A 26,305-nucleotide genomic window follows, 5' to 3' on the forward strand; every position below is an offset into this window, starting at 1 on the left:
ACAGGAAAAAGATGACAGAAAAATGAGGAAGGAAGAAGGAAAAAGGAGAGATGAAGGGAAGAAGAAGGAAAAGAGAGAAAAAAAGATGAGGATGAGAAGAAGGGGAGAGAAAAGAGTAGTAGAGAGGGGAAGAGGGAAGAAAAGGGATCAGGAATTTTTTCTTAAGTCCTTGGTTTAGATAAATGTTATGGCACTTAAAAAGGCAGAAATCTAGGCCTCCAAATTGAACCATGAGGCAAAATAAAGTACTGTGCAGAACCGTAATTACTTTAGAGCAATTATGCAATTCCCATGGCAGTAGTTGGGATGAAATGCTGCCTCTCCATTGAGCTAGAAACTAAATCAAAATAATTATTTAAACCACAAAAGGAAAGAAGTCTCTTTGAACTGCACATCCCTCAACCTGAGAAGTGTAGATGTTTCCAACAAACCACTTTGGTATAGACAAATGTTGAGGAGATTGAACAAAAAGTCATTATTTTTGCAGATTTTCAAGGAGTACCTTGAAAGCATACATCCAAGCCAGCCTGGCCATGATGATGTTAGCAAATCTGATTCCCTGAATATGGGGAAATTCCAGCAGTAACTCAGATGAATGTCTATTTCCTTGCCTCTCAGATCTGCCATGAGACACTTTTAGAGTCATATAAAAGAGGACTTTTCATTCACCAATTAAGCAGCCAATGGATGGAAAATTCTGGCCCTGACAGCTGGATCATACCATTTAGACTTCATTCTCATGACCTGTGTATAGGTGAAATCATTACTCTGATTCATTTAGGTTCCTCATCCACTCACCTGACCAGGGAAGGTGGGGATGCTTAAGGAGGGATGCAGTTACCCCTGGTTTTTGCATCTAGGTCATAGAGAAGATAGCACTAGAGTTGACATATCAGCAAACTGGGTTCAAATCCCATTTTAGATGCCCACTTGACCCTAAACTTGACCCTAAATCACCATTTGACTTCTCTTAGCTAATGATGACACCTACCTCCAAGGCTATTGGAGGCCTCAAAATGATATAATGATGTGTAAAGCACATTAGCAAACCACAAAAATGCTAATGATTATTGCTATTACTATTATTATAATAATTAGAGAGAGAGGGTAGAGCAATTTTTAAGCCCCTAATATGAGCCAGACGGTGATAAGCACTTTACAAATATTATTTCATTTGATCCTCATGAATATGAGAAGGAGGTGTTATTCTTTTCAGGAGGCAGACAAAGGTCAAATGACTCGCCCAGAGGTATGCAGCCAGAGTCAGGGGCTGGATTTGAACTTGGGACTTTGGTGTTTACCATAAGCCTCATTTATCCACATGTATTGTTGTACTTTTTATGTGTGTGTTTTGTAGGGACAAACCTAGGATGGAAAGAGAGGCCACAGGATCTTGGGCCCCATCTGGTCTCTGAAGGGTAGGCATTGCTCATCATTCTCTTATGTATTTGGAGTTCCCCTCTATGACTGAGAGGTTTGCAAACACACAGAACAAAGACTGACACCGTAGGAGACAGAAGTCATTGATAGATAGTAACCTTCTGGGGGACAGCCAAAGGATCTCTGCCAATTGGGAAGATTCTTTCAAGTATTCAGGGAAAAAAAATACTGCCAAAATGATTCAATTTTGTGAACATTGGCCCATTGCTAGTTCAAACAAAGGGTGAATTTTAAAAGGTGGGGGTTTTTATTTTTTCAAATATCAGATATAGTCATGGAAAGCATGTAGTAAAATCTCTATTTGGACACTGGCTAGCTTGTGAACTTGTATAAAATCTCACCTTTATGGACCTCAGTTTCCTCATTTGTAAAGGGAGGCCTCTAAGTCTCTTCCAGATGTAACGTCTAAGACACAATGAATTCCCTATTTGCTATGGCAAAGATGATTTGAAACCTTTGTGATGGATTACTGTGGAAATCACAGGTCATTTCCTTATGTGTGTATATGGGACACATGGTACAGGACAAAGAAGAGATTTGGATTGAAGTGTTGGCACTCCCACTTGCCATCGTCTACCCATAAGCAAATCTATTTTATTGACTTATCTGAAGACTAGTTATTGCCTTATCTGTAAAATTTCCAGAAATTAGTGTAATCGACCTAACACAGCAGCTAGGCAAAAGGTACCCTAGCAATTGGAAAGTGGTTTAGGAGTAGACATTCCTGATCCATAAGTCAGCATCACTGTTTATATACACCTTATACAGAATAGGAAATCACCATGTGGGCAGGAATGGCTTTCAGTTTTTTGTTTGTTTTGTTTTGCTTTGATTTTGCTTTTTAAAAATTTTCAGTGCCTAAAGGAGTGCCAGACTCAGTATAGACTGCTAATATGATAGTTACTCAATGAATGAAAAAGTATTTAAAAGATGACCAGATGTTAGGCAGAGTGCCACAGCCTGGGATAAGGGAAAAGAAACTCAAAAGCAAAGTCAACTCTGCCCTCTAGTAATAAGAGCTGGCTGGCTTCTGGCCCAGAATCCCCTCTGCTCAAACCAGATCTATTGGGCAAGGCTCTTGTTTTCACCCCAAGGTTCCTTCTGCAACTGCAGGGTCCTTCCCAGAAGTTTCTAGAAGGCAGGTGAGAAGGCAAAGCCAAAAGGGAGAAACCATTGACTTACCGTCCATGTGGCTGACTTGGCAGTACTGGACTGCTGAAAGGAGACATCAAAGCTGTGGGGTCCTGGGTAGTCTGTATTGGAGGGGATGGCAGGAGAGGGAGACAGGGCGTCAAAGGTGGAGCTGGGCTGGGCATAGGGCGAGGGGGCTGTGACGCTGTTCTGCGCATGATCCGTGTTATAGGGGCTGGTGGATGAGGAGCCATTTGGCATCTGCTGGTCCATACTGTTCAGGAGCCCCAGGTTTGTGTACTGCGGCTGCAGGAGAGACAAGAGAGACCTGGACGTTAGCCAACTGCCAAGGAGAGCCAGGCCTGGGGTGCTGCCGGCCTAGAGAAAGTCAGTCATCAGAGGCACGGATGATGTCAGCCAGAGAGGCTGAAGGTGTGTGGGATCATCATCAACTGACATAACACTCAAGCCTATACAACCCTTTCCATATACCTTCTCACTCAGTTATTTATATAGATGCTTTGACTCTGAAAGCAAAAAAAAAACCTATGATGAAAGCTATCCAGGTAACATCATCCCCATTGTATGGATGAGAAATCAGGTCTTAGAAAAGTGCAATGACTAGACCAAGGCCATACAGCATCAGTGGTAAGATTTCGATCAAAGCCTTCTTTATTTTTTCTTTTTTTTTAATAAATGTATTTATTTTTCCAACTCCATGCAAAGACAATCGCAACAATTGCAATCTAGGTTTTCTTGACTCTATTTGTCAGGATTGGACTGCTTCCATTTGTTTAGGCAGAGATTTAAGGGTTACAAAGCATCTTCCCAATTTCATCTGAAAATTTCCTATGTCTAATGGCCAGAGTTCCTGTTCATGGATCTGGAACTCTCAGAGAAAGGATTTGAACTCGGGTCTTCCTCACCCCATGTCTATGACTCTTATTCACTCTGACATGAACTCAATCTACCTTTATTAAGAACTTGCTGGGTCCCAGTCACTGTTCTCTCCCTACCCCCTTCTCCAGGGACTGTGCTTTCTCCCCCCAATCTGGCCTTTAGAAGGCTCTCTAGTGAAGGACTATCTAATAGGGGTGTTGGATGTGGGAAGAGGGGAGCCCTGGCTCTGACCCTCCCAGGCGGGAGCCAGAACTTTGAAGCCTCAATGGTTTCATCTGTAAAGTGGGAATGAGAGCAGCACCAACTTCAGAGGGTTTGGGTAAAAAGCTGAACTCACCAAGGAAACTTGGCAAACCTCAATGTCCAGAAATATGAACTTCTAGAGAGAGCTTGGAAGCCCCTTTTCTTTGTAATAACTCTTTGAAGTAGGTAATGCAACTGGTGTCATCCCCTTTATCCAAATGAGGAAGCTGAGGCTTCCCGCAGTTAGAGGACTCCCTAAGGATCTGGAGCCAGGAAATACCAGCACCAGACCTGGGGAGCCCGGGTCTCTGCTGACCCCTTCTTTTCTCTACTGAGTGTGACCTCAAGTCGGAGAAAGATAGCAGACTCAGAGGCCATGGGGGCCAGTCCCTTCCACTTGAGTGGAAAAGGGTCAGAGGCAAGATTCAAACCCAAATCTTTGACTCCCAAAATGGCCCTCAGCCCTGGGCAGCTTAAAGGAGATTGTTGTAAAAAGGAATTTGTTCAACTTTAAATTTCCATAAAGTGTGTGTGTGTGTGTGTGTGTGTGTGTGTGTGTGTGTGTGTGTGTGTGTGAGAGAGAGAGAGAGAGAGATTGAGAGAGTATGTGAGAGTGTGTCTGAGAATGTGTGTTTGTGTGTTTCTGTATGTGTGTCTGTATGTGAGTGTGTGTCTGTGTGAGAGTGAATGTAAGTATGTGAGTATGTGTGAATGAGAGTGTGTCTGTGTGTGAGCATGGAAGTCTGACTAAGAATGTGTGCGTGTGTGTGTGTGTGTGTGTGTTAGGGGAGGCTCTTTTCATTCCATTCAGTCCTAGGCCCTCCCCCCACCCAGGGCTGCCCGTCAGCAATGGCCATGCCCATTCCTTTCCATTTATACCCTGGCATTCCACTGCGGCATGCCATGTCCCCAATTGCTCTTTAAATAACCATTAATCTCTTGACACTTCTCGTCTTGCTGACAAGAGCAGCTGTGGCCCTCACCTCCTCTCCTCCCTCCCTGCCCCCCACCCCCCAGCCCTGCCAGGTAAGGCAGGGAGGCCCATGCCTCCTGCCCCAGGCATCCCGCCTCTTCCCTTCCTGGGCCTCCCGCCTCCTTTCTTCCTCCCCCCTTCCCCTATCCCCTCCCTCCCCCCTAGGCCTGGGGCCCCCAGGAGCAGCAGTTGGAGGAGGATGTGATTTGGGCTCAAGGTGAGGGGTAGAGGCCGCCCCTCCCCAGAGGCTCAGGGCAGACACGTGCTCCACTCACCACACCAGAGCAATTAGGGAACCAATGAGCCCTGCCAAAGAGGACAAAGGGTCCCCCCCTCCCTGGAGTCCAAACCTTCTCCCAGAGACTCCCTCCCCTCCCCAGGATGGGCAGATCAAAGGGAAACTGGTCTTAAAGTTTCCTTGCCCTCCCCAAGAGATTATAATGGAGAAAGAAAGAGACTCAAGTTTAGGAATCCATGTCCATTCACCCCCCCCTTCAAACAAACAAATCAACAAAAAACCCTAAAGACAGAGAAAAATGGGCTTCATTCTTTAGAATTTAGTTCTTCTAAAGGAATCTCCCAAGCCCAAAGGTGAGTCCCTAATATTGTGGAAAGGCAGTTAAAAACGGAAACTTAGAGGTGCGGATGGACTTTAAGTCAGATAGTCGTACTGCTTGGGAATGAGGCTTTTTGGCACCTTCTAGTCATTCATATAACTATGGCCATCACTACTCTAAAAAATCAGTCAGCAAGAGTAGAATGTCAAAAACAATGATACCTAACAGTTATATAACACATTAAACTTCTACAAAGTGGTTTTCCCAGCAGTCCTGAGAGGGAGCTGCTATTATCTTTCTTTTGCAGATGAGGAAACTGAGGCACGGGTTAACACAGCCAGCAAGTATCTTAGGATTTGGTAGGATTTGCACTCAGCTCTTTCTCATTCCAAGTTCATCTATCCACTGTATCACTTAGCAGACTACTTAAGTGTTGACTGCATGCCAGACTCTTTGGGGGGTTTCTAGGGGACGTTTCTGAAGACACTTCAACACTGTGATTTTTTTCCCTTAATATTTGGCAAAATGAGGATGAACAAAGGAGGATATAGGAGGAATGGGAACTTCAATTTCTTCAATTCCCTCCTTCTAAATGGGAGTTTAGGGAAAAAAATAGAGGAAAATGAAATCAAAGGAGATGACCCTTTAGAGAGCAAAAAACATAGTTGACTTCACTCTCAAATTCATTCAGCTACCCTATTTTTATGCACCTACTATATGTACTGGGGAGAAATACAAAGGCAACTAACAATGATAGTTCCTACTTTGGGGGAGCTACCAGGAAACAAAAGCAGTGACATAAATCCAGACCAATTCCAAGTAAGGGTGGTGGGTGGGGTGTCCCAGCAGGAGGTGCTATTGTGAGATAGGGATTTGCCAACAAGACCAACATGGGAGCCAAAGAAGGCCAAATGGAAGTAGATTCTTTGACACCAGAGACTTCAAAAGGTCTGCAAGAAAATTCAGCTTGGAGGGTTCTAGTTTAAAGTGTGTGGAGGGGAGGGGGGTGTCATCCAGCAGCTGCAGGAAATGACATTTTAGAAGTGAATGGCCACAAACTATGTGTGTAAAAGGCAAGGCTTCCTACTCTGCCCATGTCTTTGATTTAAAGGGAGATAGGCAGTGTTGACAGAGCCAGATAACAGGACAAAGGCCAGGGCGAACTGGCCAAGAGGGCCAGAAGTGCTACCTTAGAAAGGCCTGAGGCTGGCCACACCTGCCTGGACCTCCCCATGACACTCCAGAGAGAGCTGGTGGTGGGTGAGAGGGCAGCCCAGAGGCTCAGTACATCCTCCTCCTAGGTAGCTCTTCCCAACCTGTTCACCCTACAGAGGGCTCTCCATAACTGGCATGGGGCACCCCTGGTGCTGAGCTATGGTTCCATTTGGGGGGGGGTGTAGAGAAAGGCTTCCTTTGAGTGGAAGTGAATGGTGAGTGTGAAGGCAGCAGCACCCTTCTTGCCCACCTTCACCTTCCCAGGCACCTCTCTCACTCAGCTCCAATGTGGGAGCCGAATTCAAAGCTTCCTTCTTAAGTGTTTGAAGGAAGTCACCACTTCTGTGTTCCACTTTCCTCATTTCTAAAATGGAGGGTATGGATGTGACTTCTAATTTCCCTTAGGGTTTGGCATCTATGACTTCTGAGGTTCCTCCTACAAGCAACATAATCTAGAGTTTTATTATTTTAGAATTCTAGATTCTATCTCTAAATGACCTTTCTTATCTAATGATTGGCTATGGAATCAGATAATCCAGCTTCAAATCCTGCCTTGAATCTAGGTTTGCTACAGATGAGCTCTTGGCCAAGTCCTTTCCGGTCTCTGCGATTCAGTAAGCTCATCTATAAAAGCAGGGGACTGGACAAGATGTCTTTGAAGGTTCTTCATAACTTCCAATCTCTGTGAAGAGATGGAGAATTTGGAGTAAAAAGCCCTGGACTTGGCTCCCAGCTCTTTTGAATGGAGTAAGTCATATCTTTTCTGCATCCCAGCGCTCTTCTCTTTGGAACAGAGGACTTGGGTTAAATGATCTTTAAGTCTAAGATTCCATGAGGTAGATGTCTCATCACCTCCATAGTCTGCTTATATTGATGGCATTGTCAAATGGAGGTGAAAACCTAGTGGGCTGCTATTGAAGATATTCTCAAGAACATCACTCTTTTGGGAAGAAGGATATACTTTCTCTCTGAAAAGTCCAAATTGACCCCAGTGATTCTTCTAACTTAATAGCACCAAGAGCGTTGCCAGCACAGAATTGCCATAGGTTTCTTTCTTCTGCATTTTCAATAGCAGTTTGATATTCTGTAATTTCAGACCAAAAGAAGAATCAACCAGAAACAAAAAGAAGGGAGATTGAATAGCCTAAACTGAGGGTTGGTAGGATTAGAGGATTTAGAACTGGAAGGTCCTCTGAGTTCATGGAAGCCAGAGGAAATTGAGTTCCCAAGATTTCAAGGGACTTGTCTAAAGTCACACATGGAGGAGTTAGTAGGTCCAGATCTGAAACCTAAGGGAGATAAGAAAATGCACAGCCTTCTCAGTCATGTGGACTTAACTTGCCAATGGATCCCGATGAATAACCAACAGTGACTCAAAATTATACCATAATAGAAGACAGGGAAAGCTCAAAATCATAGCTTTGAGCAAAGGTCTGGAGAGTCTGAGGGGAATTTCCACTTTCGAGTCACTATTACTGGAAAAAGTCTGGGCATAACAAGACTCAATCCCTTAGAAACAGAAAGTCGACAAATATCAACATCTATTTGTCTTTCCTGCCTACCTAGGAGGACTGAGCACCATCTTCCCCACTCAATATCATCAGTATTATTTTCGTTGTCAATGATGGGGGCTCATCCTTATTTCAGCAAATATCAAATTTGTCAAGTAAATTAGAATGGCAATTCCTTTTGTTTATAGGAAAGGGAGCATCTCATACCTGTTCCACATCTCAAATTCTGTGATTTTTTTTGGCTTATATTTTCATCATTAAATCATAAGCCTTTAAGAATAAAATTATGAGCCTGCCTATAAACCTGAGACTCACTGACTTGAGGGAGGAGGAGAAGGAAAGAATGTTAATTATTTTCAAGTATTTGAAGGTCTGCCTGGTAGAAGAGAGAAGAGACATTTTCTTGGCCCCAGAAAACAGAAGTAAGACAAATTGGTGGTCTGGAAAAAGAGGTAAATTTAAGCTTTAGGAAATGAAATATTTCCTACCAAGTAGAGGTAGACAAAAGTCAGATGGACTCTCTCAGGAGGAAGGGAGGGAGTGTCTTCTCAAGCAAGTCTGAATGGCCATCTGCCCAGTGTGGTGAAGACAACAGTTTCACTCAGGTAAGAATAGGACCAGAGGCAGACCTTCAGCTCTGTAATTTGGTGACTGTGCTTCTTCCCCTGATCCTTCCCAGAACTCAAAGGTGCCCCTCCCTTTCTATAGTGGTATCATCTTAAGCAAGTCATTTCACCTATGCCTGAAAAATAGGATCATTCTAAGGAAAGTCCTTTGTAAACCCCAAAATGCAATCTCAGTGTCAATGGTTATTAAGACATTTTCATTAAAATTGTATGTTACAGGTGGCTAGGTGGTGCAATGGATAGAGCACCTGCCCTGGAGTGAGGAGTACCTGGGTTCAAATCTGGTCTCAGACACTTAATAATTACAGTTCTGTGGCCTTGGGCAAGCCACTTAACCCTGTTTGCCTTGCAAAAAAAAAAAAAACCTAAAAAAATTGTATGTTATGATCTATATTATCCTTATTTACATCTCTGTTGTCTCTCACAGTGGTCATCACATAGTCAATGATTAATAAATATTTGATGATCAGCTGATTGATAAACAAAACCCAGCAGATGGGAGCCAGAGACAATCAGAATCAGATATGGGAGAACCTGAGAGAACCTCAAATGAAGAGGTTCTTTGCCTTTATGTGTGTGCCTTGGACCCTCAGGAAAGCCAGTCTGATGAAGTCCAAGAATCTCTTCTCATAATCATAGTTTTTAACTGCATAATTTCAAAGGTAGGATATTTCTAAGAAAATCAATTCTATTGACATTGTATCTGTTTATCAGTCTATGTATCTATGTGTCTCTCTGACTCTGTTTCTATTTTTATGTCTCTGTCTCTCTCTCCATCTATCCGTCCTATCCATATATCTATCCATCCATCCATCCATCAATATGACTGTCTATTTCCAAGGTAAGAATCTGATCCCTTCCATTTCTATCATTTTGAATGCCGGAAACCTCAAGATCAAGAGAGATGAGGAGAGTTGTTGCAGGTCACTCTTACTCAGTCCATCAGAGGCTCAGACCAACATTTTTCCTGCTCGGTTCTATCAAGGTTGCTCCCCACAAAAATATTCCCTTAAAGAATAGAGCAAGTTTGAGCCTTAAAATAGGTTTGTTGACTTTACAAAAACCCTTCTGTTTAAGAGCTAGTAAAAGAAGAATTGGATTTTTCTGAAGAATTGCCTTTCCTCCAGTCTTTGGGGAGCCCTATGCAGTCCTGAGGGGCAGGCCATGTACTTTTGCTCTTGTGGCTTGGCTGCTTTCTTCAGGTATTCTTGAGCTGGTCCTCCAAGGTTGGGGAAGACGGGGGTATCTGTGGGCAGCCTGCAGGCCCTTTACCCCACTTAGTAGCTGCTCCTTCAGGAGCAGAGAAGCTGCCCCTCCTCTCTCCTGCCTCCCAGAGAGATAATGGACCGTTTGAAGTTCCCTTTGCCATTATCCCAGTCCCCCATTGCCTGTGGGCTGATAACCAAGTCTAGGGGTTTGTTTGTTTTTTTTAGAAGCCTGACCTAGCCCTTCACCGAAGGATAAGCAGGGTTAAAATGGGGTGGGGAGAGAGGACAGGCTTAAGCTTAATCTTTTAAAATGTGCTTTAACAATCAGACTGACTCCTTGTCTCAGGAAGTTGTCACTTCCCCAAAAAAACTTTCTCTAGAAGCAAGGCTTCAAGTCACCCTTAGGTTCTGATGGAGAGACAGCAACTGAAGTCAGATTTCCCCAGGTCCCTGCTGTCTTGCTTAGGGTCTCTGGTTAGGTGAGGAGGAACAGTGGAAAGACTGTAGAGTACTAAAGCTTCAGTTCAAGTTTCAGTTTTGACTCCCTGTACAAGCAATAGGATGTTATTTCTACTCTATGTCTCAGTTTTCTTTTTCTGTAAATGAGGAAGTTGGATCACCCAGCCTAAAGTTCTTTCCTCTTTAGAATTCTAGGTCAATGTTCAGTAAGCAAACTATTTAAAATGGTACACCAGGATCTTATGGCACAGGTTTTGGGGAGGATCAGCTAAGATCCTGTATTAAAAATGTTTCTCCACCCTAAAGCACTCTGGCCATGGCTGCATTATTAGTTTGGTCATTGTATTTTTTTTTCCCAATGTGGTCCTGAGATTACCATTATTCCTTTATATTTAAAAGACTATTCCGGTTGTCCATAGACAGAATCCTGGACTTAAAGTGAGGAAGACCCAAGTTCAAATTGGACTTGAGATTCTTCCAAGCTAAGTGACCCTGGGAAAGTCATTTAATCTCCATTTGCTTCAGTTTCTTTCTCTGTAAAATGTGGATGACCATAGTACCTCTTCTCAGGGTTGTTGTAAGCATCAAATGAGATAATATTTGTTAAGTGCTCAGCAAACTTTAAAACATTCTGTAAATATTAGCTATTTCATTCATTATTTGTTCTGTAGTCTTGCTCACCTTGATATGGTAACTCTTTTTTTTATAAGAGAATAAAAGTATTAGCATACAGACTCACTCTCTATTCCTTTTGTTTTTATTTTCCAGGAGGTTTTTCATTTTGCTTCAGGATTTTAAATGCTATATACTACCACATCAAAAATATTTAGAAGGCAGATTCTGAATCCTCTATTGATTCATTGATCCCAAGAGAATTCCTGTTTTTATTAGTTGAAGTGATAAAGAAGTCATCGTGAACAAGGCATTCTTGGGGAAAATGAATATTCACTCTCTATATTCATTACACATCAACAATTATTACCCTTAACAATTTTGAACCTAAGAACTATCAATAGAATTAATTTGGCTACCTTATTTAAATGATATAATATTTTTATGAGAATATTAATAAAAATAGTAATCTCATTCTCTGGGCCAAGCAGCTCTCTTGGGATGATTGTTTCCTATTGAATGTCCTGTGAACTATTGCTGAGAAGGAGAGAACCGTCTGAAAGGATGAGGATTTTTTCTCCCCCAGATAGACAATGATTTCCTTTGCTAGGGCATCTGGAAACTTCCAAGTAACCTCTGTTGTTGCCTCAGTTGTGTTCACAATCTCCATGTAGAAGCAGGATCTCCTCCTCCCCCCATACTTTGTGAACCACCTTAGCAATGTCCTTATTCTGGGGAGCACCACCCAGCCCCCTCCCCACCCCCACAGGATAGTAAGTCCTCATCAAGCACTGCCTGAGGGAAACATACTTGTCATTTTTTGGTCTTACACCACCTGCCTTGCATTAAGGAATGGTGGTTTGGTTTGTATTCTAGCAGGGTGTCTGTACACACACACACACACACACACACACACACATACAAAGAGTCAAATGACTATAAAGGACTCTTCAGGTCTAGAAAATACATCTGCATATTGGGACATAGAAGCAAGGGACCTCCTCTAACAAGATTAGGAAACAGATATGTTTTCTCCCTAAGATCCAGGAGTCCCTAAATTAGCCTCTGACTTTGGCCTCACTTAATTTTTTTTTTCTTTTTTTTCCCTTCTTTTAGCCCATTAACCCATGTCTTTCAATTAATGAGTTCACTTTTGATCTCCGAAGTGAACTCTAAATAGGTATTTGTGAGAAGAAACAATAAACTTTCTCTGATGTACAATATTAAAAGTTTTTAGTGTCTAAGTGTCCATAAGTTTAAGGAGGCTGGAGGCTGGAGGTTGGAGGTTGGAGGCTGAAAGGCTACTCAGTCGGCCGGCTGCTTTCTGACACAAAGTGTTTAAGTCTCTGGGGTATCAGGTTCCATAACTTTGGAAGGGGGGGACTAAAAGCCTCAATGGCATCAGACTTCAGACGAGACAAATAAATATAAAGCTGGCTGGCATGCAGCGGGCTCCAATTACCAGGTGGACAACAGTGTCAACAAATAGAAGACAAAGTATTTGAAAGGCCAGGAAGCAGGAGATGTACTGAGGTTAAAACCAGATCCCAAACATAACTGAAATCAATTGCAGGCATTTATTTTTTTTTTTTTTGAGAGTAAGGAAGGGAGCAAGAAAAGAAAAAAGGAAGGAGGGAAGAAGAGAGAGAAAAACAGAGATGGAGAGAGAGCAAAAGAGAAAAAAAGAAAGAGAAAGAGAGGGAAAAAAGAAGAGAAAAAGAGAGATAGAAAGAGGCAGAGACAGAGCAAAAGGGAGAGAAAGCACAAAAGAGAAAAGAAGAGAGAAAAGTGAAAGAGACAGAGCAAAAGGGAGAGACAGAGACAGAGAACAAAAGAGAAAAGGGGAAAGAAAAGAAAAAAGACAGAGAGAGCAAAAGAGAAAAGGAGAAAAGATAAAAACAGAGAGCCAAAAAGATACACACACACACACACACACACACGCACACGCACAAACACAGATTGCATTCCCTCTCAAACCATATACTGTCATTCTAGGAAGTTATTTCAAATGAGGGCTATCATTATAAAACTACTAAAAGAAAATATAATAAACTTTGAAACTTCCCAATTAAGTGGATAGCCATTTATGATTATCATTCCATTCAATTCACACAAACACATATTCATTATATGCCTACTATGTTACATATATATCTATATATCTATATATGTGTATGTTCAAAATATAATCAAAAGAAAACAAAGTCATTTCAAGAAGGAAGAGGGCTCCTAATTGGGAGTTTCTGGAATGGTCTCCAGTAGGAGGGACCCTTTGAATGCTGGCATTTTTCCTGGCCCAGTTTGGGAAACAAGAGGCCAACCTAGGAATTCCAAATTCTCAAGGTCAATCAAAGAGGAGATGGTGAGGTTCCCAATTTGTTTTAGGAGAACAAACAGGACACTGTGGAAAGATTAACAAATAATTAAGAGCTGAGAAAACAAAACAATCTAGTTATGACTTTTTGGCACTAAGCTGTAAAGACAGTCCCCCTTTGTATTGATAATGAGTTTCCTCATTAAACTTTCCTTTATCAATGAAAACGTGGCTAAATAAGCAATGAGGCTAATTATACTCTTTGTATCAAATAGAAATCAGATAAAAAGAAGGAAGATGACCTTGGGAGAGGAAAGTTCATACTTGGTCATGGCCACAGGGCTAGCTAGCCATCTTTCCAGAAAGGGAATATGTCACAATTAAACATACAAACTGGATATTCTGGTAGCAAGGTTCAGGAACCACAATAAGCCCATTCAGGCAACCAGACCTAATACAGTATAGCCATTGCAATGAGTTCATCATTTAAGTAATCATTTCATTAATATCTTAGAACATATAGAAGCTTGACCAGAAAATGAATTTTAAAAAACACAATGGCAACTGAAGAATGGCAACTGATGTTGTTAGCTACTAAAATCAATATTGAGAAGGATTAATACAGGGAGAAAATATTGCCTGTGGAAAGGAGTTCAGCTCTTCGAAATTGCAAGCCATTCACTAAGCAGGACAAAATTCTGTCCCTAGAGAAAACTCAGAACTGAGGCCAATCAATTATAGTCTACACTCAAGGACTAGAAGGAGAAGTTATAGCTACCCAATCTAGATTCATTTCTTAGGTAGTTGCCATAGCTTCCTGTCACTGGAGAAGTGAAGCAACATAGGACCATTTAGAGAATGAATTCTTACTTGGATCATGATCCTGGACTTCTTAGGACTAGATCAGAGTTATCACCATATACCCCACTGGGCAGCATTGTATTCCCCCAACACTCTAATGTAGCCCGAACCAGAATAAGATATAATTGGAAAATATTAGCAAAATAAATAAAAATACAATAGGACACATACAATGTTAACATGTGGTTTGCTAAGTCAAATCTGAATCTATGTCAATATATTTAAGTCAATATACCATCAAAGGGATCCTTATATAGGATTTAATGGTCCCGTTTCTAGTTGGATCTGACATTAATGGATTAGGTTCCTTCCAACACAGAGATTCTATTGAAAACAGAAAATCAGTAATGCTATTCCAATGGACATGGATTCTCCAAGGATTTACAAATGTTAGGGTAGCTAGGTGGTTCAAGGGATAGAGCACTAGCCTTGGAGTCAGGAGGACAGGGGTTCAAATCCAGTCTCAGACACTTGATGCTTACTAGTGATGTGACCTTGGACAAGTCACTTAACCTTTATTGCCTCAAATCCAGGGCTTATTCCAGTTGTCCTGATTCTTATCTGACCACTGGACCCAGATGACTCCAGGAGAGAAAGTGAGGTGGTTGACTTAGTATAGCACCTCCTCACTCAAATCCAATTCAAGTGCTTGTCATGGCATCCCTTCCTTGATGTCATGGTCTTCTTTGGAAAGTGAAGGGCACACATTACAAATGTGAATGTCATAGGTTCCCAGATTGAGAGTTGAGATTGACCTTAGTGATCATCTAGTGTAATCAGATTTTACAGCTGTGAAAACTGCATTAGATGAGTGACTTGTTCAAGGATACACAGACTCTCAGGGCCTGAGAAGGCATTTAAGGCCAGGGTCTCCATTTCCAGAGTTGGTTTTCCTCTATTGTCACTTCCAGTTCTAACATCCAACATTTGTAAAGAAGTAGTCATTTCAGAAATCAAGGGTGTTGACAAATCAGAAAGAGCTTCCCTCCAGAGACACATGTGCCTTCCTTCCCAATGGGTTTTCCTTGGTCCACATTCCCCCAGCTCAAATGTGGAAATGTGGTTTTTACCCTCAGCCTTTGTGTTGGTTGCTTCTGTTCTGTGGGAATTGTGATCTCAGCTGCTGAATTCTATGGGAACAGATCGAAAACCAACCAGCCCTGTCATTCTCCTAGAAGTGAGTAATCCCTTGTAGCTCACACCTAGCTGGGAGGTTTATTAACTTCCTTAAAACAAACACAAACACATATTCATCTGCCAAAGCCTTGCTTTTATCTAATACACCAGATTTTGTGTCTAACCCGCTCTGGGACAGCAAAAAGACACAAGTCTTTGTGGTCATGTAATGATTCATTTTTGATTGGGGGTTCTTCTTAACGACAATAACAAAAAGGAGGTGTACACCAGGAAACAGTTATATCCTAAGACACATGTTCATGGGAGAGGTATAAGTAGGGTTCTTTCTGTCTAATGTATTTGACCTTCTGCCAAATTAGCCAGAACAGAACACCAAGCACTAATCACGAGAATTTTTTTGATGCAGCAACAAATAGATTCTTCTCTTTTAAAGAGTGAGAATTCCCTGCTTCCCTCTGTCATAAATTCTCTTAATTAGTTCAGTGAGCAAGATGCCCGTGCCCATATTCTACCTGGAAAATTGAGTCCTGAAAAATCAGACCAAAACTCTTCCTTTAGTAGAATCTCTCTCTTTCCCAATCACACTCTGACTGGCAGTTCAGGTTCGAGGGCTAATTTGCTTCTGTGGCCTTCTTCCTAAATTGCCAGGCTTCCTGACCTAATTGACAATTTGCCATTTTTTGCTGATTTACTCTGCGGTGTCATTAGACAGGATGGCGCTTTCCTGAAACTGTCACTTTTGGCCACAAGTCCAAATGAATGACTCCAGGTTCAGCCAAAGGCAAGGCAGCCTCCAGAACTAGACTAGTCTGTTCTGGTAGCTGCCACCACCTCGCCCCCCCACCCCACCCCAAACCATATCTCCAGTCTGCAATTGCCAGCACAAACTTAACATTTCATCTGGTTAGAACGAAGTTTAAAGATTTCTTGGAAATAATACTAGCAAAATAATAATATGCTAAAAGGAAAATGTATATAAAGCACACGTTTCCTTACCCAGTGCAACCTAATCACATCTATGAGCTGAGGAGAGGAACAGAGCTAAGTGAAGTTCTCAAGAGGACAGTCTATATAGCAGAAGACCAAAGAAATAGGACCTTGTGAACCCCCAAACTGGTTAACATTTATAAACCAGAGTTGCCCCTACTGGACTCTGATCTCAAGCAGGGTGTCCCAAAAGTCTTAAGGCAGGTTTGAGTTTTGTCTACTAACCTGCACTAAGACTTTCAGGACATGGTGCATAGTCAAAGGAGCATCACTCTTGCTCAGTACCTGGTGTGATATCTGACATGTCAGGGGGCCTATTTAAATCGAATTTTTCTAAACATGTTTGGGGCAACTTGTTTCTATAGCTGTATTTTTTGAAGAGATTTGAAAATGTATTTTCCAAATGAAGAATTTTTGAAAAGAAGGCATTTTCCAGTTTAATTTTTGGTTCTTGTTTTGTTTTTAACCTGGATATCCAAAGAACGGGGGAGACTGATACGATTCCTTTACCTAGGGAATTCTACAAGGGGCACCTAAAGCTAGCTTCTCATCCCTTTTCTGCTACTGAGGGGTCATTTGACCTTGGGGAAGTTACTTCTACTTAGGGAATCTCATTGTTAGAATTCAGGTCAAAAGCTCCTCCAGGGCTAACCTTAGACTCCGGTGACAAGATCACTAAAGGTGGAGAGTTCTGAGTAGCAATAAGCTTGTTTCTCAGATGGACTTGAGGAGTGACTTATCTGGGATAAGAAAGTTCACTACCTGATGGAAGATTCAACCTTCTCTTACAGACTCCAAGTCTTTCCCTCTATTGACAATACCACATTGCCTTTCAAAAGTGTAAAATATCAAATTTCTACAAGAGAAAAAGGGAACTATCTGGTCACTGCAAAAAAAAAAAATAGATTCTTATTCTTCAAAGATCATGAGAAGAGAGAGGGATAGGAGAAGACAGTGAGAGCCAGAGTGAGAAACAGGGTGTAAGAGACAGAGAGAAAAAGAGACAAAGACAGAAATACAAAATCCCTTAGGAGACTTTCATTGCAAGTCTTACTGACACTGATCCCAAGGGCTTCCCAGCTGCTCTCAGTCTCCTCAGGAATTTTAGAGACCAAAGGCCCAACACTGAACTCTTGACTTTATCTCCTTCCACCTCATTCATGTGAAGGCTCATCAGCATTAGGGTGATCCAAGGTCACCCTGGAGAGCTTTTAAAATTAATCAGTTCCCTTCCAAGGCATTGGCTGCACACCTGAGAAGAATGAGAATCCTTTTTCATTCCACTGGATGGCTTCAATGACACAGCAGTATATTAGGCTGATTTGACTTGACAAGGCCTAGTCACCTTTGTTTCTGGGAGCTGAGAAAGGAAGACCTTGAGAATGCTTCCTTCTAGAATTTACATAAGTTCCAAATGAAAGAGAAAGAGAGAAGGAAAGAAAAGGAAGGAAGAAAGAAGAAAGAAGAAAGAAGAAAGAAGAAAGAAGAAAGAAAAAGGAAAGGGAAAGAAAAGAAAGAAAGAAAGAAAGAAAGAAAGAAAGAAAGAAAGAAAGAAAGAAAGAAAGAAAGAAAGAAAGAAAGAAAGAAAGAAAGGAAGAAAGAAGAAAGGAAGAAAGAGAAAGAAAGAAAGAAGGAAGGAAGGAAGGAAGGAAGGAAGGAAGGAAGAAAGAATAAGGGCAAGGGAGGAAGAAATGAAGGAAGAAAGAAGAAAGGAAACAGAAGGAAAGAAAAAAGAAAGAAAGAAAAGTTTTTTTATGGAGAACTCTGGTCAGCTTTGGGGCATGTCAACACCTTCTATTAGCAGCTTTTGAGCCAGTCAGGAGGTAGAAAGCTTTTCTTGATAGTGTTCTAGAGGAGCTGTTGGGAATGTATTATAAGTTTCCCCCTCTGGCACCATGAGACCACTTGAATCAAAATTCCCTCCTTTGGGCTTTTATGAGGAAATCTTTATGATTATTCAAGACATCAAGTCAAGATATAATTCTGATGATTCAAAACTGACCTCATGCCCCTGATCAGAAATGTTCCATGGCTAGATTTCTGCCACTTACCACTATCCCCTATACCTGAAATTTTTCTTTTTCTTTTTCTTTTTGCAAAGCAATGGGATTAAGTGACTTGCCCAATGCCACACAGCTAGACAATTATTAAGTGCCGGAGGTCGGATTTGAACTCTGGTCCTCTGGACTCCAGGGTCACTGTTCTATGCACTGCTCCACCTAGCTACCCCCTCCACCTGCAATTTCTGTCATTATTCTCTGCTAAGGCTCTGAATTTGATGTTTTTGTTCTTGTTCAAGTTGCTTCAGCCATTCCTGTCTCTTCATGACCCCATACAGGGTTTTCTGGGCAGAAAGACTGGAGTGGTTGACTGTTTCCTTCTCTAGCTCATTTTACAGATGAGAAACTGAGGGGAAACTGAGTTAAGTGATTTGCCTAGGATCACATAGCTATTAAGTGTCTGAGAGTGGATTTGAATTGAGAAAGATGAGTCTTCCTGATTCCAAGCCCAGTGTTCTGTCCACTGGGTCACTTATAATCTCGTGAGAAACAAATAGTCATAGTACAGAGCTAAATCCAACCAAAGATTATTTTATCCTTGGAAAAGACCAAATGAATCAACTTGGGCAAAGGTGAAGGCAAAGAGTGAGAGTGAATACTCTCGTAAACTGAAGAGAAGATGGGACTCAATATATTAATATTAAAAAAAAACCAAAGGGAATCAGGTTAGAGCAAAGCCCTCAGGTACTCATGGGAAAAATACATTGAATGCAAAATACTTGAATGCAAAATGAGGCTGACATGTAGCTAGACCAGAATAGAACTAATTTTTCCCTGACCAATTTTTAGTGCTTCTAAATGGTGAGTAGAAGAGCAAAGGGCAGAAAGATGGGAGATCACAGTTTAGGCTGACTTTCTCCTTTCTGATTTCCCTGTTAATCTTCCTTGCCTTTGGATTAGCTTCTTAAGTTGTAGGATCTTTCCCCTCTCCTGCTAAGAACACTCTCTTAGAATTGTAACCTCATTAACAGTTACATTAATTTTCTTTAGTAATACTGGAATTCTGAAAGGTGTTGGGGAGGAGAGTCTTCTTGCCTACTTCAAACCCCAAAGGATCATTTAAATATTTCACGTGAAAAACATCTCAATGGTACAAAATTTTATAGGTGAATATTTTTCCATTTGAGATCATAATGAATCTACTCAGTTGGTAGAATCAGAACCATCGTGTATTCAGTAACTGTGCCCAGACTAGGATTTTCTATTCATTGTCTCTTGAATTCCTAGTTACATTCACCATTCTCAATGAACTGGGGGTAATGGTTTTTCTATTCTCCTTTCTAAAATTGAAAAAAAGCAAAAGTTAACTTTTCTTAAATATAACTGACTCGGGCCGGCTAGGTGGCATAGTAGATAAAGCACCAGCCTTGGAGTCAGGAGTACCTGGGTTCAAATCTGGTCTCAGACACTTAATAATTACCTAGCTGTGTGGCCTGGGGCAAGCCACTTAACCCCATTTGCCTTGCAAAAAAAAAAAAAAAAAAACCCTAAAAAAAAATATAACTGACTGACATTTTACCAAATATTGAAGGAAAAATAATTTACTTTCTGTACCTTCTATTTATGAATTTATTCAAAATAATTTTTCAGCATAGAATCCAACACAGAATAGATATTACCAAATGAATTGGATTGACTGGTTTTCCTGCCCAGTAAACATGCAGGTCACTTTATGAGGAATGGAAAAGCATGTGGATGGTAAGAGGCCATTTGACAAACTGCTACAAAATTTTTATGCTAAAAATTGAAGAAGGAGCCAAATGAAGTGATAAAATCATGGAATCCTATTGAAGATCAGGAAAAGGACTGGTGGGATGCACAGGAAATGAGATGGTCAGGAAGTTATAAGGAAAAAGAAACTGGGAAGCATTCCCAGAACAAAGCTGATGGCTGCCCATTCCATGGCTGTGTGATTCAGGACCATTGTGCAGGTTAAAGGCAATTAGAAAAATGACCTTGCCATCTCAACAGAAATCAGCATAGGAAAAGTTAAATATTATACCAAGACTTGGTGAGAAGAGACACAGAGCAGGACTATGAGAATATGAGAGAACAGACTATCACATATATGGAGTTGGAAGGGAGAAAATCAGAAAATATCACAATCAGAAGGAACCTTCCAAAAGTCATCTGATCTCCCTGTAGGAGAAGCCCCTCCCAAAAGATTTCCAGCCTGTTGGGTGATCACCCAAATGTCTACTGGGGGGGAAAGCCACTACCTCCTAACATTTCATTTCACTTTGGAGGTATCTATTAATAAGTTTTATTCTTTGTGTGACTGTTTGGTTTTCTTTGGATTCTTGTTTTTCTCCTTTATTTCAAGTTTAAATCTGTTCTTTTGCAATTTCCAGCCTCTACCCCATATTTTGCCTTCTGGGACCAAGCAGAAATAGTCTCTAAACCTTTGCACATGATGAACTTTAAAACAATTCAAAGATAGCTATGTTCTCTCTTTTTCTGATGGAATCTTGACTCTTCTAGGCCAAACATCTCCAGTCCTTTCCTTTGGGGCCACAATGAGATCAGCAAGAAGAGATATGTTTATTTAAGACAAGCCTAAAGTGTATCATATTGGTAGAGAAGAGGAATGCTAAAGACCACAAAAAATATAGAAATATTTTCCTCCCAATGGATTTCTGTCTGAAAACTCATACTCAAAATGCTCTGATTAATAGATTGCTGGCAACCTAGAAAGAGAAGGGCCCCAGTTCTTTTCAATATTTTCACCAACAACTTTGGTGAAGACAAAGAGCGTATTCGTATCAGGTCTGCAGATGATGGAAAGCTGGGAGGGATAGCAAATACTTTGGAAGACAGCGTCAGAATCACTTTGACAGGTGAAGACTGTAGGATAAGCCCAAGATGGTGAAACCTAATAGGGCTATGCACTTATGTGAGAAAAAAAAATAAAAATCCAGTGCACAAGTAGAACACAACAGAGATATGGTGAGATAGGAGTTCATGGGGACGGGGGGAGAAAGTGGGGTTTTAATGGACTCCAGGTCTAACATGAGTCTCCATTTCACAGTCTCTACTATGAAAAAAAAAGATCATATTTCATTAGAGAATGATACCAGGCAGGTGAGATTCCATTTAGAAGCAGGTAATGGTACAGTGGACAGAATGCTAAGCCTATAGACAGGAAGAAGTGAGTTCAAATCCAACCTCACACACTATGTGTTCAACTCTGTTTGCCTCAGTTTCTCAAAGTGTAAAAACAGAGATAAAATAATCACATCTACTTTGCAAGATTGATGGAAGAATCAAATAAGATGTTTTTTTTGTAAAAAAAACAATTATCAATTTGTCTGGCAGCTGATAGGAACCCTAGAAATGCTTATTCCCTTCCCCCTTTCCCTTTCCTAGAGGTCTGTGCTAAGATATGGACACTACACTTTGAGTGACATTTATAAACTACAGAAAATTTCAAAGGAAGAGATGGAGTCCAAGAGGGAACTTGAAACCAGGTCTGATAAGGAGTAATAGAAGAGCCTGGGCCTTTTAGCTTGGGGAACACAAGACACAACTGGTGGGGTAGGGGTGGGGGCAAGAGACAAAGACCCTGTCTTTAAATATTTGGAAAGTGATTCCCTAAAGGAGAGGTAAGACTTATTCTATGTAGCAGTGGAAGGCAGAATGAGACTTTTGGGACAAGGTGATGGTAATGAAGTTAGGTTACAGAGTTCTAGATTTTTCTAGCAATACGAGTAGTCACAAATGGACTGGACTAGCTTCCAAGGAACTGAGTTCCTCCTCATGACAATCATTCAATCAGAGAGACATTTTAAAGAGGATAGCAGGGTTAATTAGAAGTCTGAACATCTACTAATTGTACATTTGGAAAGAAGCAATGGTTACTTTCTAGGCAAGGTCAGGCATTGGGAGCTGTGAAGGTCTTGCAAATTTAGGCATCAGTCCTCACCTGTCATGTGCTAAGCAAATACTCTGCTTTCTAAGCAAAGTTATTCCTCTGGTAGGTGGTCAGCTAATACTCTGGACCAAGGAAGCATGGCTTAGCATTTTTTATTCTGTTAATCATGAAATTTATCACTATCCATTGGTTAAATGAAGCCTGTGTTAAAGCAAACAAACTACCAATTACCACATTTCCATTTCTACACAAGGACTTCTCATCAACATATCAATAAATAACTCTACCTAAAAGAAAAGTACTTCCCTTACTTCCCTTTCTCCCCACCCCCCCAATGTCTGATTCCTTTTTCCAATCCTAGAGAGATAGTCTAACCATGGCTCTCTTTCTCTCCAAGTAAATGACCGTAAGCTTAAGGCAAAAAGAAATAAATAGATTTCTTCCTCTCAATTCTGAGCATAGGACACTTTCTCAGACACGCAATTCAAATTGATCAGGCCAAAATCATGACTCACCATTGATTGTCAAATCTATGGTTTACTATAATAGCATTGCTACTTTTGGAGGGTCCAAGAAGATAAAATAAACATTCAGTTCATTTTGGGTCTATGATAGGGGTCAGTATATTACTGATACATACTCCCATAGGTCAGATAGTTGCCTCTAAAATTGAGCTAGCATATCACCCAATCTCAGCCAAGGTCATTTTCCATTTTCCATTTCTGAACTCAGCCTTCCTCATTGGACTCCTTTCATTTTTATTTCTACCTATCAAATCTCTCATGGAATGTTTGTAGACAAACTTCAGTAGTTCAATTCTACAAACACTTAGGAAATGCTTTGGAATTAGAGTTTGAAGCAGAAATTGTGCAAGACATTAGGAATACCCTGCCAAATAAGAACCAATTCAAAATAGGCAAAGTCGTACTGGTCCATTGCCTTGTAGCTTGTTGAATGACTATACTTAATGGAAATTGATTAATGGATTAATGGGGGTCAGTCAAAAGGAGATTGGGTCATCTGGATGATGCAGTAGATAGTGTTGGACCTGGAGTCAGGAAGACCTAAGTTCAGATTGGACCTCAGGACCTAACTTTGTGATCCTGGGCAAATTACTTCCCCTTGCTTTGCTTTAATTTCTTCATCTGTAAAATGAGGTTGAAATCTTTGTAAAATGCTTAACTGAGCATCTGGCACATCAGAGTAAGTGGCTAATGAAGGCTGACTCCCTCCCCTTTCTCTGTCATCGGTCTTTGACAGAAACCCTGTTTCATTCAATAGATTTTTTTTAATTGATAACTTCAAAGAACACAAGACATCCTTATCAAATGTACTGATGAGAGAAATCGAGTAAAGAAAGCAAACGACTTGCAAGACAGGTCCACTTGCTCTATCTCAGACTTAATGCACCATTAAATACACCATGACTAGATTCACCTGGAAAATTCTTCTTCATTTTCATCTTCTCTTACATCCTTCAAGGGTCATTCCCCACCATGTGATACCATCTCCATTATCTCTTCTCTGATTTCCCTGGACCCCCACAGCAAGTTTAAGTGCTATCTTCCATCTCAAAGCTTTTCTCCTTAGTATGTTTATGCTTGCTTGCTATCAATTTCTCCCTTGAGGATGAGTAGTTATTGATTGTGATTTTATAATAACAATAACAGGGTAACTACCATTTATAAATGTGCCAGGCACTGTTTCTAAATATTATCTTATTTGATTTTCATAACCACCATGGGAGGTCAGGTGGCATTATTCTTCCTATTTTGTAAATGAGGAAACTGAGATAAACATGGGGTTAAGTGATTTTCCCAAAGCTACTTCTGAGACTGATCCAAACTCACATTTTCTCAACCCCAGACTCAGCCCTGTCTCCACTGAGTGACCTTGATGTCTCACTATTGGAACATCTAAATCCTAGTACAGCATCTGATCCATAGTAACTAAATAATAGTGTGGCATATTAGAAAGAAGATTGAAGCGACAGCTAGATGGTGCAGTGGACAGAGCACTGGCCCTTGAGTCAAGAGGACCTGAGTTCAAATCCAGCTTCAAACACTTAATAATTACCTAGTTGTGTGACCTTGGGCAAGTCATTTAACCCCATTGCCCTTCAAAAACAGAAAGAGAAAGGAGAAAGAGAGAAAGAGAGAAAGAGAGAAAGAGAGGAAGGAAGGAAGGAAGGAAGGAAGGAAGGAAGGAAGGAAGGAAGGAAGGAAGGAAGGAAGGAAGGAAGGAAGGAAGGAAGGAAGGAATAGAAAGAAGATTGAATCTTAAGGCAAAATACTGGATTTTGCACACAAGTTCTGCCCTAAACTTCTTAACTATGTGATGTTGGGGGCAGATATCTACCGGTGGTTTCTGGGCTTTGGTTTCCTCATCAATAAAAGAATGAGCTTCACACTTCAATCTATCCAGGATCCTCAAGGTAATAGCTTCTTAACAAAGGGTTTATTGAGTAACTGGAAAGTGGAGGTATTAGAATGGCTAATGACTTACTGAATTGACAGGGAACCTCTAGCATGTGAGTATTTCAGCTTGGAATGACTTTAGAAATTCTGTTAGTTAGTGGTAACTGCTGGTCAACAAGCAAGTTTGACATCTGATCTAGTCCATCTTTCTCACATTACATGTGAGAGTGTTACAAATTAGGGGGAACCACCTGCAGATAAGCAGGGGAACCAGGCTTCCACCTAAGGTTTTCTGATCCCCATATTCAAGGCCCTCCCTTTTCAAATCCCTAAATTCCTATTGTCCAAAGCAGGAAGGAAAGTCTGCTTCTGGAGTCACATTGCCCAATTTTGCTTCTGGGCCAGACTATACAGAAGGAATCTTGTGAGTCATTTTGGTTTTAATTCTACAGAACAAGCCCTTTTACCAACTATCCTTCCCTATACTAAGTCAAGAACTACCAAGGGCCTGACCAGGTGGTTCAGCACATGCAGACGATGCCAGAGGATTGAGGCTAGTCCTTGACCTGCCTCTTTAGCACCACAGCTTTCAGGATTCAGTAAGATTTCTTTGGGATTTTCTGTTTATATTTTCCTCATGATCAAGACAGAGAAACTCAGAGAGCCATGATATTTTCCAGAGAGCAGGTCATTTGGTTATGGTATTCGGAAAAGACGGGGTTTAAGTTATCCATTCCCTTCCTAAAAACACAGTTGCTCACTTGCAACTCCCAAATTGACCATCAGTGCAATCCAATGGGCTGTGTGGACACCTTTCCTCCTCTATACCCCATGTTGTTTTTTCTTTTTAATAACTTATACTGACACCTTTTGGTTTTACATCATGCTAATTTCCGATATATCCCTATGACCTCCCCAGACCACTTGCAACAAAATCTAAATTAAGAAAGGAAAAAAACCAAACCAAGTCAAAAAAAAAAAATCCAACCAACCAAAGTTCATTCAAATCAACTGGCACTTTATCTGAAAGTATATGCACCATTCCTCAATCACATTCTGCCTTCCTTCAAAGAAATTGGGAGGTAATATTTATTTCAAAGGTAAAGAAGAAACCCTGATTGAAGACCCAAAGAAAGCATTGTCAACATCGTTGTTATTGTTTGGGGGTGAGGGAAGCTCATCGTACATGAAGAGAGAACGAATCAAGTCGAATTCTGCTTAACATGGGCTGTTAATTTCTGGGGAGCGTGTTTTCTTGAACATGACTCTTGGTCTTATACTGAAATGTTTCAAATTGTTGATGATTTTTAAATTTATTAAAAAATTATTTTTTTTTGGAGGAAAGGAAAGGTTCAATGAGAAGAGAAGCTAACTGGTATGAACCTAAGTCAGACAAGTTAATAGGGGGCAGAATTTCAATGAATTTCAGTTACTTTGACTCAAACTTACTTTGTCTTTCCATACTATACTGTGATATGAAAAACTAAGCAAAAAAAATTCCCTAAAAGAAGACATACCTTTAAAAAAATGCAAAATAACTGTTCCTAACCTATCATGGATACATGATACATAGGAGTAGCTATTCCAAAAGTGGAGCAGAAGGATGTTGAACTATTTGCATTCCTTCTACCCTTCCCCTTGGTTAAGATATGTCATCGGGGGTGTCTGGCACAGAGCAAGAGTTTAATAAATACTTATTCCCTTTGCACTACCCTATCATCTTAGATCAGAGCACAGTATAAAAGCCACTATTCTACATGGGAATTCAACTTACTGCAGTGGC

General features: G+C 40.9%; 1 protein-coding gene across 5 annotated transcripts in view; it reads right to left on the bottom strand.

Annotated features, from left to right (window-relative positions):
• The window catches only part of TP63 (tumor protein p63), a 226,886-nt gene that overhangs the window by 71,856 nt on the left and 128,725 nt on the right, over positions 1-26,305 (bottom strand). For all 5 annotated transcript variants that reach the window (XM_074190651.1, XM_074190650.1, XM_074190652.1 and 2 more), the window contains one exon: positions 2,623-2,877. In XM_074190651.1, the coding sequence (XP_074046752.1) occupies positions 2,623-2,877 (255 nt within the window). The remainder of the gene's footprint in view (positions 1-2,622; positions 2,878-26,305) is intronic.

Source organism: Macrotis lagotis, chromosome 6 (genome assembly GCF_037893015.1).
Source record: "Macrotis lagotis isolate mMagLag1 chromosome 6, bilby.v1.9.chrom.fasta, whole genome shotgun sequence".
In the NCBI taxonomy this organism is placed as follows: domain Eukaryota; kingdom Metazoa; phylum Chordata; class Mammalia; order Peramelemorphia; family Peramelidae; genus Macrotis; species Macrotis lagotis.